The 16,467-nt window shown below is 41.6% G+C and overlaps 1 protein-coding gene across 1 annotated transcript; it reads left to right on the top strand.

Moving 5' to 3' along the window:
* The first annotated feature begins 1,017 nt into the window (after positions 1–1,017).
* C1H3orf38 (chromosome 1 C3orf38 homolog) lies at positions 1,018–9,358 on the top strand. The gene is made up of 3 exons (XM_063348982.1): positions 1,018–1,234; positions 3,682–3,896; positions 7,732–9,358. Exons 1-3 carry the CDS (start codon positions 1,102–1,104, stop codon positions 8,305–8,307), a joined length of 924 nt encoding a protein of 307 aa, XP_063205052.1. The 5' UTR covers positions 1,018–1,101; the 3' UTR covers positions 8,308–9,358.
* Positions 9,359–16,467: the final 7,109 nt, after the last annotated feature.

Below are 16,467 nucleotides of genomic sequence, written 5' to 3'. Positions count from 1 at the left end.
ACCCACAAACTGACCATCATTGTTTTTTCCCCGCCTTTGACTGAGAAAACACTGCCAAGTGGAGGAGCAGCACAAGGTTCAAGACTCGCGTGTACTAGAAAAGCATCTTCAGCTTATAGAACTTCATTTCCTACTCGTGCGGACACGTGTAATTGGCGTGGTGTTAGTTCCCGAGCTGTCTGACACCTCCCTCAGGCGCTAATGGAAGATTCCACGCTGGCTGCATCTCAGGTATCCACAGATGTGTCAGTCCAGCTGAAGTGACCACTGTAGACCTTACTACAGCTTGAGGCCCATCAGTAGACATCCAAAGGCTGTTAAGACCGAGTGCATCTGCCCGACCTCAGCAGCACCCTGAGCCCTTCCCGAGGATTCCAGGGTGGCTGCTGTGCTGCCGGGAGCCTTGGTTGTGCTGGGCCTCCCTCTCCGGGTAGGCCCTGATCCAGGAGAGCTGCTCGGGAATACCGAGACAGGACGCCTTGCCCCTGCGTCCACCATGAGAAACCATCGTTAAAGGTTGGGGGAGGGTCACTTCTGTTCTGGTCCTCGGCTGGGCCTGTGGGTGAGGAGGGGAAGCCACCAGGCTGCCGGGGTGGCCGTGTAGGGCAGGCGGGGTCGGGGCTCTGTGTATCTATACTGCACTGGCTTAGGGGGCGGGGGAAGAAAATTAGCATGACACATTCCCCATCTGATGGAAGCGCAGGGTGATACTTAATTATAAACGCCTCATATACGTAATATGTACATTTGGGTTCGCTTTCTTGTGGCTTTCCTCCATCCGTGGCCCGGGCTGCAGCCATCGGGTCCTCCCCTCCCTGGCCCTTGCTCTCCTTGGACAGTAGCCGGCCGGGTCCGGGGCCCACCACGCGGAGGTGGTCCCGCTCGCTGCCGAGGGGAAGCCGGCGGCCCGGCCTCCCCGCTCCTTCCGCAGGTGGCGCCGGCTCCCCGGCGGAACCTCAGTGCCGGACGCTGTTTCCAGCCGGCGGCAGTAGGCGGCGGCAGCGGGGACCGCTTTGAGCGCCGTACGGGAAGCTGCCGTTGCTAGGGGCTGTGCTGCGGGAAGCGGTGGCGCTTGCAGCTCCCGCTCCGTCGGGCCGGGCGATGGCGTCTTTGGGCCTGAGCGAGCGGGAGCAGGCCGGGTGTCGCCAGCTGCTGGAGTTTCTGGAGACCGAGGAGCTGATGGCGCTGACGGACACCGTCACGAATCGCCTGGTGCACCCGGAGAACCGCCAAGGTGCGCGGAGGCTGCAGCCGCCTTCGCGGCCCCGCGGTGGGGATGCTGGAGCCGGCCCCCGGCCTTCCCTTACCCGGCCGGCCGGCCGGACCCTGTGCGGCGCTTCCCCGGCCGGCCGCGGGCCCGGCGGCAGCGCCGGAGGCAGCTGGGCCGGACGTGGAGGGGAGGCCGGGGGCTGCGGGGGCGTCCCTGCTGGGGCCGAGCCGGGCCTGAGGGGGAGGCGGGCCGGGCCGGTGTGCTGGAGCTGCCTGGGGGGTTTGTCAGCGTCCTGCCCGGTGCGGGGCTGGGCTCCATGTGAGCGGTTGTAGCTGTTGGGAGCTGCCTCCTCCCGTGGGCTGGCATACATCCAGCGGCGCCGGGGTTGGGCTGCCGGGAGCTCGGGGGTTGCTCTGGGCAAGGAACTTGCAGCTGTTCGTGGCTTGTAGCAGGTTTTCAGATCTGGAGCACTTCTTTTGCTCTCTTAGGCCCTCCCCGCCCCCCCGCCCCCCGCGGTGGGCTTCGTGCGCTGCTGTGCCCCTGCTATGCCCTGGTGGTGTTTAAAAACGCGTTTAAAAGTCAAGTAGCTCTTGCTGTTTGTGTTAATGACATTTGCTTTCAGGTTTTGAAAGGGTAAAGCAGAAATCGAATATTGAAGTTATTTCATAGAATCATAGAATGGTGTGGGTTGGAAGGGACCTTAAAGATTACCTCGTTCCAACCCCCCTACCATGGGCCGGGACACCTCCCACTAGACCAAGCTGCTCAAAGCCCCATCCAGCCTGGCCTGGAACACTTCCAGGGATGGGGCATCCACAGCTTCTCTGGGCAACCTGTTCCAGTGCCTCACCACCTTCACAGTAAAGAATTTCTTCCTAATATCTAATCTAAATCTCCTCTCTTCGAGTTTAAAACCGTTACTTGTCCTATTCCTTCTTTGAAGAATGGAGTACTTTGAGGTGTGACCATCCTCCATCACTTTGTAGATGTTGAGATTTGTTTTGTAAAACTTAATTTTGTGTGTGAGTTGCCTGAGTACAGTTAGTGTATTACCCTGAAATATACGCATCCAAAAACCTTGGACATGTTTCATGTGATGTAACTCAGACCTATAAGATTTGCCGAACACGTTTCTTAAAAAGGTCTTATGCCTGTAGTATTTCTTCTTGCTCTCTTTATTTACCTTTTGCAATGGTGTCGGTTAAATTAAAAGATGCTAAAGGTCCCTCCAACCTAGACACTTCTATGTTATTATTTTTTTTAACATCAGCTATTAGGCTCTTCTAGTTTAATCTTACAGTTTTTATAGGTAACGTTTTAAGTACCCAGCCTCAGTTCAGGTGAGAATTGGCCACCACAACTACTTTAAAAGTGAGTTTCACTTTGTCATGTTTCCTAATTTTGCCACAGAGCCTTGTAGCTGAGTTTTTTGAACGTTACGTTTCAGTGCACTATCATTGTGCTACGGTGCATGGCGTTTTCTTATGAACCTGGGAATAGTAATTCTATTAGCATGAAAATAAAAGAGATCTAACTCCATTTCCATCAGTCTTCAGGAACCTAGATGGAAATTTACTTTCACAAACTACTGTGTGTTGTCTGAAAAACCACAAACAACTTCCGGTACTAGAATTCTTGTTCAGCATATAAAGAATTAGAGATTACCTTAGTTATCTCTCTGTCTGCATTTCTGTCAATTTTCTGTTCACAGGAAACATTTGAAAACTTGCATATGCTTCAAAGTAACAGTGTGTTCTCTGACACATTCAGAGATCATGTGAACTATCCGTTTGACACAAAAATTAAGATTCACATTCCATATTCGGAAGAACCATAAAAGATTTGTCTAGTTCTTTCTTTGTGTAATCTTGCTTCCACTAAGACAGGTGGCTTATTTTGAAGTATCCCAGAGCTTTTCAAATGGAGAATGAAGCCAAGCTCAGCCTATGCTAAGTGAAGGTGCTGTATGGTGACACAAAGCAGGAAGTCCTAAATGATTTTATGTTAAATTAACTTATTTTGAAGTTAAGGCTAGCTGTGTTTCGGGAAGTATAGGTGAAATGCATTCTGTACAAGAATCTTTATACTTGTTGAAGCACTTGAAGTTTCTAAACAGCTTGAAAATGCTCAAAGAATGTTAGTAATTTCATTTGGAAGAAAAAGTTGCATCCTTTTCATCAAGCTCAAATAATACATAATAAGTTCCAAGCAGTCATCTATACTGGAAGTAGGGATTACAAGGTAGCAAGATTTTCAGTAAAAACAGCGCCATTTTTTAAACATGTGCCCAAGTCTTTGGGTATCTTCTGTGTCTAATATGATTAGTTCAGATTTCAGTTTGCAAACAAACTTTTAAGTCTCTGCATTTCATTTAGGCTTGTCTTGTACTGTGTTTGGAGTCTAAGAATGGCATAAGTTTGGATTTTAATTATGAGAGAAGCAACTGATAACTGAAATTTCTTTACTTGCAGAAGCCATTCATGCCATTTTGGTTTACAGCCAGAGTGTAGAAGAACTTCTGAAACGCAGAAAAGTCTATCGAGAAATAATTTTTAAGTATTTGGCAGCACAAGGAATTCCAGTGCCTCCTTCCTCTGAGAAACAACTACTTATTGATCGTGTAAAACAGTACTGGAGCGGGCAGCTCACAACACATGCCTTAGGGGAAAGAAAACAACACACGGAGGTGAGTGCTGCTTTCTGAAAGACCTGAGGATGCTTAGCATTGCTTTTGCAGGACAACCAGTGTAAATATTTGAATGTACATCCAAAATGTAGCTTTTCACCTGTATTTAGGAAGGTACCAAATCTCTTTAACTCTTGGTTTGTTTGGTTTTGGTTGGGTGTTTTGCTTTTGTGTTGGTTGTGGTTTTGTTTTTGTTTTTTTAAATTACATCATTTAAATGTGTCTGTGACAACATACCACTTGCAGAGCACAGTCTTCTGCTCTGTCTTGTAAAGTATATTAGTACATTTGAGCTCTGTGTGGGGTCTTTGCCATGCTTTTGATTTTTAAGTTGTACTGTAAGATAAAGGGTATTCACAAATAATTCTGTGGATTCAAGGACAACTAAAACCAGTGTTAATGGTACAGAAACCCTGCATAGTCCCGTCAGATTTTTTTAATGCGGTAGATCTCCTTAAACTTTTGGTATAGATCTGGGATTTCCGTCATTCTCCAGCCACACCAGGCACTAATGATACCATTGGTAGGGCACATCCCAGAGCAGAGCAAAGAGATGCTGTTGATAGTAGATCATAGGGCAAAAATGTCTGTCAGGCTGTGGTCTAAAAATCTTGCGGTCGAGGGGGGAAATGGAGAGAAAACTGCCTTTTTGTAAGTGGCCTTGATCTACCCATAGAGGCAGTGCAGTCAAATTAGCACTGTCTGTAAACTGTTTTCCTTCTTACCTCTTGCAGTTAGAGTGCATAATGGATTTTAGCAAATTTTTGTATTGTTGAATTGTGAAGTTTGTAGCAGTGCCAGGTCCATGTCCTCTTTCCCCTTGATATTATCAGTAACACTTAACACAGTGTAACTAAATGTGTTTTGTCAATTACATGTTATTTTGAAGTTTAAAGTTTTGATATTTAGCAAATCCTCATGGTGTAATGAACTTTCAGCGTTTTATTTGGCTTGGATCTTTACCGTGTAGTTCTAAGTAGCCACCTTGCTCCTTCAAGTCTTGTACTTCTGAGACCTAATGGGCAACAGCCCCACCAGCTGGACTGTTAGAGCTCTGTAGCTGTTGATAACCTATTGCGTTGAGCTTTCGGACAGGGATTAACTGGTGAGAATTATGATTTATCTGAGAATTGTTTTGAAAAGTTTTGTGCGTGCATACTTTGGAAAAAAAAAAAGTTGCTTTTGCAAGATCAATTCCCAAGTGTTACCCCATAGCGAAGTTTTATGACTGAAGGTAAATAAATTAAATTCTCCAAAGTACTTAAAACACATTCACAAAGAATGAGAAATTCAACTGGTTTATTTATCACATACATCTTTCTTTGCCTTTGTTTTCTCTTAATTCTTGTGACCCTCACCTTTTTGAAGAAATAGGTAACATGCACCTACATAACAGAATAGAAATTAATTACAGTTTATTGTGAAACAAACACAGCATTTCTATATAGGAATCTCCAAACTTTTCATACTTAATTACTTAATAATTACTTAAAACATACTTAATTTAATACTTACGAGACTTCTATGTTTGCAAACTTGACGTTTGATTTACTTCTAGAAGTCTTGCTGTCAAATTGCAAATACTGAGAAGCCCTACTGTATATTTAGTTCTTGTTCAAAGAACGCGTCACCTTACAGTTGGAGGTCATGTATCTTTACGTTGGGAAGTTTGGATGATTTTTCATAAGTAAAAAAACTTACTATTGTAAGAGAAAGTAGAAGGTAAACAAGCTATGTATGTTCAAACTAAATAGGCTCACAGGACTGTTAGTTGAGCATCCAGTTGTTGCCTTTTACAACTTTACAAGTGAGTTCTTTCCTTTAGAAAGAAGCGTCCTCTAGACCAAATGTTTTTCTTTTATAATCAACTGAAAAACCTGTCTTAAATATCTAATTGCTAAGCAACTTGTTTCCTCAATGTTTGTGCTTAAATTCTACTATTCTTTTACACGTAGCTGTACACACACCAAGAATTCAACTGCAAGGAATAGATTTTTTTTTTTTTCTTAGCTTGACCCATAATAGTCTCTAAAAAAAAAAATTCTTATTGCTTTTATTGCTTACTTTGTTGCAGTACATAGTTAGTGATACAACACATGGAGTGGTTTGTCACCCTCTTCTGATACGGTTTTAATAACGTGACCCTTGATTCCTCACTGGTGCTTGCTTTTACTACTTACTGTGAATTTGTCTTCAAAACTTTATACCCACCACTCTGTTGTCAGTCTCAGCAACCCATCATTAAATGTTAATATTTTTGAAGTATTTTTTATCCCTCTACATCTTAGATGTATTTTAGGAGTGTGTGTGTAATTTTCTGTAAAACAAGGAAGAAAAGGGTACAAGTGACTTGTCCATAACCTATGAGGAAGTTGTGGAAGATGTGTTTTGAGTAGTTTCATGCTTTCTTTCACTGACCCATTTTTCTCCAAGGCTTCTAGACAAGACAAGAATCTTTGACTGAGCCTTTTCAAATTAGAATCATAGAATGGTTTAGGTCGGAAGGGACCTTAAAGATCATCATGTTCCAACCCCTCTGCCATAGGCAAGGACACCTCCCACTAGACCAGGTTGCTCAAATTATTCTTTGAAGGCTAGCCGTCTGCTAATAATGTTTACTTTGTCTCACTACTTAAAAATACTTTCTCACCAGATTCAGTGTTGAACAAAGGATTTATGACAGTCTGAAGGCAGGATTTCATGACAGGCCGAATGGAATTGCCTTTATTCCTAGAGCAAGCCTATGCTGCTATGTGAAAATCCCTGCAGCCCTCCTATCCCAATGTCGTATTGTCTTAGTCTGTTTTAAGTGGTAAGTTGTACAACTAGAAAAGTAACTGAAATTCCTCATGACTTTTTTCTAGTTTTGGAGGAGCAAAGGTAACATAAGTTATGGTTTTCTTTGATTTGTGCTCTTTTCCTATTAGAAATATGGTGAAGACTACAAACATCCCTCATGAAAGTCACCAAGCATCTTTTGGATGATTTTTGGCAGTTTTACTGCCAAACAGGGCTAAGTTCAGGCACGTGATCTAGTGGAGAAAAAGTTCTGGAACACATTAATTCTTTGAGTTTCAGTTCTTCCTGGATTAGTTGTGCATTTTATTAGCGTATTCCACTGACATACCCTCATAAATCAGAAGTATTCTGTCAGTGCCATGTATTAGGACGTGCATATTCAGAAGGTGGCTTCTCAATAAGTCCTATTTGTTCTTATCATACGAAGATGCAGAGACTGACACAATTCACCAAATTAAAAGGTACCAAAAAGAAGAGACAGAAGGCAACATGAAACAGGAAAACATGTCAATATAATTGCTTATTTATAAGCGCTTTTTAGTAAATTGATACGCCTTAATATGAGATTAGCTTTTCAGGTTGGGTCTGTATCCTTCTTGCTTTTCTGTAATCTTCTTTTGGAAATGTGAAGGCCAGTGAAAAGTTACTAACCCAGGTACTTTTTACTTAGCAAAATTTTGTCTCTCAGTGTGAGAATTGTGATCTCATGGAAGTTGTTCAAAAATCCTTCCCTGCCCTTTTTCAGTAGAACCAGGATTTTCCTCTTTGTTTATAAATTGTAGACCAAGACAAAACTGAAGGACTATTCTAACTGTAATTCAAAGAACCTACTCTGATTCTCTAGGTAAGATAATAATGATTTTAAAAATAAACGAGATTTTACTTTGTTGTTTTTCTTCAGGCACTCTGTCTCAGAACACTTGAAGAAGACTTAGAATGCTTAAAATAAGTATTTACATGATTTTATGTTCTTCTAAGTGGTGATCTCGCATGTTAAGGCTAAATAGTTCTAAGAAAAGAATGTGCTTGATTGCAGAGTCATGGAGAGAGTCAGAAGTCACCACAAGATGCCATTCATGATCTAGGAGAAGAATTCTGCCAGTGGTTCTTTGAACTCCTGAATTCGCAACATCCCTTGGGAGTAAAATCTGAAGAAAGGTGGGGACCACAGCATTTTTGGGAGAATGCTAAAATGAAGTTCTCTTACAACACATTAGAAAAAAACGTGGAAGAATACGTTGGTGCAGAAATGGTGAGCCTTCGTCTGCTCTCCTTGGTTAAAGAAGAATATCTTCTATTCAACCCTAATTTGCATGCCAGTGGACTGAAATGTGCCATGTCTCGACATGGGTTAGTACTGGTAGCAGTGGCTGGCACGGTACATAGAGACAGCGCTTGTCTGGGCATCTTTGAACAAATTTTTGGACTCATCAGCTGTCCTGTTCGGGAAAACACCTGGAAAATAAAAGCTGTGAATCTTAAAATAGTTGGACAGAATGCTCTGGAGCCTGGGATGCAAATTGAAAAACCCTCCCTAAAATATGAGTCAAACCAACTGCAAGAGTTCTATGATGGGAAAGAACTGACTGTGTTTGACCCTCAGAAATTCTGAGCAGTTCTTTCACAACTGAGCGACTGGGTGAGGGGGGGAACATACACCACTTGTAGTGCATAGCTGAATATTGAAATGGTTGCAGCCATGTGATGTCTCTCTTTTGAGTCGGGTTTGCTGGATGACAAACTGAAATAGAGAGTCTAAAGTATTAATCAAGGTGATGCTTTTGAGCACCTTTCCAAGAGCTAACAAATATTTGACAGTATTACTTCAGATTTTGTACTGTAGTTAGGAACGGAGTTAGTTTGGTTATTCTTGGTTACAAAACATGGTTACATTTAAATATAGGTTGGCAGCAGTATATAATGAGCTAGATGACTTGAGGTTCACAAACTGCAGGTTACTTCTCTTCAGGTCACCAGTTTAGACTCTTCTCTGAGTTGTAACAGGAAGTCACCGGTTCTGGCTTTTTGAAATTGGGATTGGTGAGTATCTAAATGGACATCTAAGTCACAAGAAAACTATCTGCCACTTCAAGAGTTTTTGGAGAGAAGAGACAAAATAATGTGAATGGAGACTGCTGCCATTTATACTCTAAATTACATTCTGTCACTGAACAATAGTAGTAGTTTAACGGGACAATGCAGGGAACTTAGCATCGTGTAAGTCTCTCTCTCTTTGGGTTAATAGCTTCCTTTCCTTTTACCTTTACCTTATGGTTCCAACTTTGTAATGAATACAGACAAACTTTCTGTTGTTCTGTGTCCCCAGGCAGACAAATTTGAGATGGTTGCCCGGGCATCCATTTCTAGCACTGACCCTTTGATCGAGTGGTTGATTTCATGACTTACAGCAGCGCTGTATGAACCAAATGCTTTGATAATTATTTTGTATATACTTACAACAGAGTTTTTAATATAAAAGTTGTGATTTTTGTATGTTTTCTCAAAATAAGAATTTTGTTTACTCTGAGCTGCTTTATTATGTTGACTAGAAGTCAGTTTGTTAACACTGGGCAGTTAAAATGACAAATGATATTAAATAAATAATTTAATTACTACTTAACTGAAATTATTGCCACTGTAGAACTTGATTCTTTTTTTTTACTTTTACTTTTTTTTTTTTTAATTTATAAGTGATTAGAGGTGAAACGAGATGGAAACTTTTTCTGCAGCTTGCTTGGATTGTTTGCAAATTTTGTTTTAATTTTATAGCTTCAACAATACAAGTTGTGAAAATGGAAGCGTTCCCCATGGCATGGGAGCAGTTCTTCTGGTTTTGATATGTTTGTTGAAGACAATAAAATCGTGAAATTATGGGTGGGTGAGGGCAAACAAGAAGATTCAGGTATGCACAGAACCGATTTTTATGAACAGTCTGAATCTCAAGTTCACTTCTTCAAAATTTCTAACATAATTTCTTTTAAGGAAAAAGTCAAACACTGTGTTGGAATGATCTTTCCCAGTAAACAGTTGTGGCTTCTTCAGGTACTGATGTATACTAAATAAAAATCAAACTGAATTTAAAATTTGGAAGAAGCAGTTTCCTCATGTGTGTTGAGAATTGCATTCCTCTTCAGGTGAGGACAAAAGCCTACCTAAAGGCTTAATGGGTACCTTTTCAACATTCGGTATGACAGTCTGTAATTGAACTAAATGTTTTGTAGTTGGCCGAACTATACTTTAAACTGGCAGCTATTACTTTAGTGTGTTAAATATAAACATGACTAATGGTATAGTTTTCATTGCTGCTTCAAGCTGATGTGGTGGAGGCAGTCACCTTCCTCCACTCGGGTACCTGTTCTTGCTTCCTTCTTGTGTTGGCATTGATGCTTGTGCGAAGTCTGAATAAGAGGGAGGGGGGACTGATCCCAGTGTAAACTAACTCCTTGCCAGAAACCCTTCAGGCTGATCAGCTCTGTAAGAAGGCTGGCCACACAAGTGCTAGCGTCAGCTTGAGGAACAGAGGTGAGACTTTGCTTTGTTTGGCGACAACCTGAATTTCTGTGGGATCAAGCAAGTGGTCAATTCTTACATTCAAATGTTTATGCTTGATAACTTCAAAATAGTAAATGCAAGGAGCATTGTGGTAAATCAGCTTTTTTATTAAGGCTGGTAGCTAGTAAGCTTGTTCTAACTCCTTAGTTCTCCTACACAAAGCATGTAAGAAAATGTTAAATTATAACAGCCTTGTGGCCTCCGTGTTAATCCCTGTTGGGTTGCAGAGTGGAGTACGTGCTGTGTGATTTACTGATGACCTGTTGGTGCAGTTGCTGTTCTTGCATTGTTGATGAGCCTGTAAAGAATCTGCATACGTTAGTCTATGCTCATTAGCTGCTGAATGATAAGTGATTTTTTTGCAGCAGCTAATTTTGATGTGTGCTTATGGGTTATTTCAAATTGTAGTTACCAAAGAGCAGCTGGTATCAGCAGTTGATGAGCAGTTGATGGCTGCTGATGAGCAGCAGTCATCCCAGGCTGTTGCTGCAAAATGCAGGAAACGGTATAGTATCTGCTCTTTACAATCTCACCACCCAAATATTTGGTAGGCACTGACAGCCAGCTAATGCTGAGTAATGCTATTGTGGTTTTGCAGTTATTAACTGGTATGACTTTTTACCCTGTGATACACCTTTTTCTCCCAGGCAGGCATTCCCTCTTTCAAAAGCATACTTATCCCTTCTAAATGCATTTTATCTCCGCTTAGAAAAAAGGATTCCAGCTTTATAATTGTTCTTCCGGCTCCTCATCTTGCAAGGAGGCAGAACTGGGTTTTGAAAGCTGCTGCCTGTTTGCAGTCAGTTGTGAGGGAGACAAGAGGCGATGATGCCTCTGCTCTTTGACATTTCATGTATGTAGAAGTGTGCTTGTTTTGTGCCACGCAAGAGTTGTGAGGTCATATTTGTAGTACTACACCACAAGACGTCACAGGTACTTTTCTGGTGTTCTGATTATTGTTTATAATATGTATCCTTACTGGGAGTTCATAATTCAATTTTCAAATCATTGTCACGTTCAGATTTTTTTTATTTTTTTATTTACGAGTAAAAAAACCACTAACTACAGGGTAAATTTGAGAAGGTACTTTAAGTTTGACTTTAAGGAAAAAGTTAGGACTTGTTTAAATGGAGTACAGCCAAAACACCTTACTTGAAATATTTATGATAGTGATTTCATCACTTCCTCTAGATGCTGGTGTTCAGAGATGAAGTAACTTCTAGTTGGTTTACCTTTGGAAACAATGGCCATTTTAGTTTTATTTAGGAGATTAGGAAAAATTAAATGAAACATCTTTAAAGCTTTTTTCATCAATTTTCTTTTATAGCACTGTTTACTGAAAATATTTGTCCTGAGCTTTGACTAACAATTTCTCATGTGTATCGCTACTACTTAAGCTGAAATGCTAAATTTATACTTTCTAGATCTGTCTCTGTAAAGTAATTTTGTAGTAAGCAAAATGCTGACTTGCAACAAAGCGGCTGGAACCTGCTGAATTGTATAAATGTTAAACAGTGGAAATCGTGACCCTCTGTTCCCATCAGCCACACCAGACATTTTTAATGCTTTTGTCTCTGAAGTAGGAGGCTTGAGTATCTTAAAGCAATATGAGCAGAACCTCTGTGATCATGCAGGCCAGCTACCTTACTGCGGGTTATGCTGTATTGCTTTGACTGTGCTTACCTGCCTTATGCAGAAGAAGAAAAGTAATCACAAGGAGACCTTTTACAGAGCATTAAACGAGTTCTGACTTGTGTTTGTGGCCTAAGTATCCAGCAGTGCTCAATTGCATGTTATTTTATCAAGCTTGTACTAGTAACGAAAGAAATGTGTTTTCCTTTGGATGCTTTTTAAGAATACATAGGAATTTGTAAAAGGTGTCTAATATTCTTTATATATGTCTTGCTTACTTAATAATGTGAGGAGGAGATCTTAAGGTTGATGACTTGACTTCATCATAAATTGCAAAGGTAGATGAACTTTGCCTTTGCAGTCTCTTTTTCTTAGTGTTTCATAATGCGTGTACCATTAAGCAAACTGTCAGTTTGACTCTGTTTCCTATATCCAGTTCCCTGAACTTAAAAACCTTAAAGCTTATTTCGGGTACTACTTCACATCTCAGATTAGCTCTAGTTTATTAGTTCACAAATTAATTGTAATATACTCCAGTGGTGGCTGCAGTTCAGCTGTTAAACCCTTGGATTGAGGAAAACAATTTGTTTGCAATTGTGACAGTTTTCTCACCTGAAATGTTTACAAGCAATAGTGTTTCTCTCACTGGCTGCAGAGTACCTACAGTCCTCTTCATGTATCTTAATAGACATTAGGCAGGATAGAAATGACAAAGTTTGCCTGCTAAGCACTCTATGAAAGTGCAGACTGTAGGGGGGTCTGGGTGCCTTCAGAAGCATGTAGATCTTCTAATTAGTAGTTGTTATTTTGAAATGGGAAGCTACATTTGACACTAAATGCCGCTAAGGACACCTCTTCAAGCTGAGGGTCATATTGGCATTGCAGATCAGAAGTAAAGCCTGCGGTAGGAGGTGGGGGCAGGCAGATGTCTGCAGGAGCCTCAACTGTGCTAACCCATCTTCTGCTCTGCTGTTTGAACAGATGCTTGTGCTGTGTTTTTTTCAGAACAGGCTGTAGGAAACTGTCTTAATGCAGTATACCTTGTAGGTGTGGATTTTATACGCTTCTCAAATAGTATCAATTTGCCGTTATTTGTAAAATCTTTACTAACTTTTTTTGGCAGTTGAAGTAATTTGCATAAGTCAAATGCTTTTTGTGGCCTGTAGCTGAAAACTGATTTATTTCCAGAAAGCCAACTGTATCCCCTACAAAGCCAGCCGCATCAAAAGAAGAATGGCCAGCAGGTTGAGGGAGAGGATTCTGACCCTCTACTCTGCTCTCGTGAGACCCCACCTGGAGTACCGTGTCCAGCTCTGGGGTCCCCAACATAAGAAGGGCATGGACCTGTTGGAGCAAGTCCAAGAGAACTTAACAGGTTTTAACTGTTACGTACAAAGAACTGGAGAAAAATGTTTGCTTGAAATATTGATTTTTCTCTAATTCCCAGTTATTTTGGATAAATGTCACATATTTTTGACAAGTTGGTTTTAGAGAGTCACAATACTTATTAGAGTAGAGTCTAAATGTGGATAAGTAATGTCACATTCTTGTTAGTTGTTTACTGTAATGCATGCTCATATTTGAAATTCAGTGTTGAGGCACTTCCAAGACCATTAATGACATAAACAGCTAAATAAGGCGTTCTAGGTGATGAACTTCAGCATTTCGTTATTGTTCTGCTTTTATTTTTTCCCTGTTCTAATTGTCTTCATTATGGCAGGAAATTTTCCGTGCTCCCTTGTCATGAGACGCTTTTGCTTCTTTTTGCATTGCTTGCTGTTTCTTGCAACCTCTTATCTATCTTGATAGCTTGTTCATTTTCCCCAAGTGTTTGAGAAGGGTAAATTCTGCAAGGTGATCAAATTCTGTAAAAAGAGAAATACGGGCCTTCAGTAAAGAGAGCAAAAATCATAGGATTTGGCCTTTAGCTCATGCAATGTATTTCAGTGTTAAAAGGATTATGGTTTTGAAGACTTACTGCAGATTGAAAGTTTATTTTTTCAGGAAACAAAGTAGAAACCCTAAATTAAATGGAGTGTTTCTCCCACAGCTTGAAATTAACAGGAACTGGTGTCAACAATTATTTTTACAGATGTATTTTATTATAAACCCTCAGGCTCTGGTTTAGAGTCTGACATATTCACCAACACAAAACATAGGGCTCTCCTGCCTTCTGTACAGTGCTGACATACTTACAGTGCACTTGGCAATTCAAACACTAGTACTAGCAGCGACATACAGTAGCAAAATTTGGAAAGAGATAGACTCATTTAGTCTGCCCATCAGTAAAGACCGATAAAAAAATCGGTAAGTAAGGCAATTTTTGTGGTCCCATGTGCAGGAAGGTTGGAGGACAAGCAGCTGGAACCGATAGCTTTGACCACAGCAGTGGTTGTTGGAGTGCCTTGTTAACCGGGAGGGGAAGATGTTAAAGAGCAGAATTTTATGTATTACAGACGTTTCCACCAGTGTTAAAATCCTTAATCTGAGATTTTGAGTTTCAGTTAAGTTACGCTTCTCTTCGGAAAGGGTAATTAGCCTGTATGCCATGTAAGTAAACCTGGAATGTGCAGTGATGCCAGTTGGTTGCAAGGAATGCTCTTTTTTAAACTCTCTTTCGGCTGTTAGTAATAGAAAGGAACGACCTCGTCTAACTGTAGGAGTAATAACAGTGCTATAATCATCCCTGTCCGGTCTGCAGAAAATCCAGAGGCTGGGTTTAGTCTCAGCAGGCATAATGGCCTTTTGGTGACATCTGGTGGCAGATTCATGGCTTGTCTCTAGTCATACACTTGATTCAGTCCTGCACTGATGCAGGCTCAATCCTGCACTGGAGGCTTGCTCTGGAGACAGGGGAGGAAGTGCCTGCTTTATCCTTTTCGTCGTTGGCCATGAAACGGCCTGACACTGCCAGTGGCTCCTTTGCCTCGATCAAAAGGAAGGCTCGAAGGCAATGCATCAGCCCTTGATAAGGTTCTGAAGGATGTTTTAAAGATTTCAGCCCATCAGTGATGTCAGGCTGTGATATTCAGGAAACCTGTTGTTCTGGGGCTGTAGAGGAGGGAAATGTTATGGTGATAAGGCAGCTTCCTGGCAATAAAATTTCAGCTGACTTGTTAACAAATGCATTTCTTTTGGTGTCTGCTTCCCTGTTTTTTTCCAGAATGCCTTGCTTGAGTGGCTGGGATCCTTAAGGCAGCACAGTTGCTGTTTCTCAATGTTGTTAGTAACTGCAAATCTTAACCACCTCTCAGGTCCGACAGGAGGAGGGTGAGCCTCATTCAGAGGTAGTCCTTAGCCCTCTGCATCATGCTGAGTTCAAACAGTGTTCCTTCTGGGGTTTTTTGTATTTTCTTTTTCAGATTCTCCAGTCCTTCTTGAAAATGCCAAGGAAACAGCCAGATTAAATATATGGGAAATTATATTTGAGCAGAGAAGCTAGAAATGGCCAGCCCATCACGTTTGCAGCAAGTAGAATGAGAAGTAAGAAACTTCCTATCTTGCTTTGATAACCTTATACAGCGGACAAAAATGTGAAATTTACTTAGCTTGTTGCCAGTGGTAATTGCCCTTACGGGGGCTCTTTAGAGACATGGATCAGAACAAAGCAGAGGCTTTTGTGATAGTCTTATTTGTGCAGAGAGGCAGTGGTTCAAGCTGTACTGGCTTCAGTTGTAACATTGCAGTAAAAAGCATCCAGAAAGCCACTAACAGTCATTAGCTGTAAAGCAGCTGTAGTTGTTTTTCATATAGGTAGCTGCGGAGCTTGCCAGGCAGGTTTATGCAGTTAGAAAGGAGAGGGGCAATGACATGCAGCCTGCCAGTTCCCCCATTCTGCTCTTTGGTCTGGTTGGCCCCACTCTGGAAGAGGCAGACATCTGCTGGAAGGAGCAAGGGACATGTAATTTGTGCACACCCGCCTCTTCTCTGTGCTCTGAGAGCATACTTGCATGGGGAATAACATCATGGTGTACATGCTGCCATAAATCACTCATTTCAAAACCAGTAAAAGCCAAAGCTTCTCATCTAGATGAGGTTTCGGTGCCTTGCCAGCATTTTCCCACATGAGACTACTGAGAGAAAGGAAATGGCGATTTTTAATAACTTGACAGTGATTTAACAAAACAAAAGAAAAGCTCATCTTTTATCTCAGATCTTGCTCCCTCCTGAGCTGCTGAAGTCTGCCAGAAGCCTGGTGGCTTGTGCTTGAGAACCTTAAAAGGAGAAAAAGGGTAGTTACTCTCCCTAATAATGGTCAGGAGCAGCTTTCAAACAAGGAATGAGTGAATAGACTAGGGCTCCTCCACCAGGAGAGATGGCAGCAGGGAATAGTAACTCCTCCACTGTAAGAATTGGGGAACTGAGTAAAACTTGCAGGTGGCAGGTAGAAAGCAATGAAAAGATGCTTCTTTCCACTTAACTAGGTGTCAGGGAAGAGTTTTCAGTCTTTGTATTTTTCCTTTTCCCTTCATGTGTCTACACTTTTGCCACTTGTTTTCTTTGCCTCTTATATCTAGTCAGATCGCAGTGTCTCAGCTCTCTGGACAGGTGTTTTCAGTCTTCAGATGTATGGTGACTTGTTTGAGGG

Source organism: Chroicocephalus ridibundus, chromosome 1, assembly GCF_963924245.1.
Source record: "Chroicocephalus ridibundus chromosome 1, bChrRid1.1, whole genome shotgun sequence".
Classification (NCBI taxonomy): domain Eukaryota; kingdom Metazoa; phylum Chordata; class Aves; order Charadriiformes; family Laridae; genus Chroicocephalus; species Chroicocephalus ridibundus.
This window is presented reverse-complemented; position numbering and strand designations above follow the sequence as displayed.

What these genes read in the sequence shown, in the direction of transcription:
- C1H3orf38 (XM_063348982.1), top strand. Translation starts at nt 1,102, where the DNA reads ATGGCGTCTTTGGGCCTGAGCGAGCGGGAGCAGGCCGGGTGTCGCCAG. An exon ending in GCACCCGGAGAACCGCCAAG is followed by an intron (nt 1,235 to 3,681) that starts GTGCGCGGAGGC and finishes CTTTACTTGCAG; the next exon opens with AAGCCATTCATGCCATTTTG. An exon ending in AAAGAAAACAACACACGGAG is followed by an intron (nt 3,897 to 7,731) that starts GTGAGTGCTGCT and finishes GCTTGATTGCAG; the next exon opens with AGTCATGGAGAGAGTCAGAA.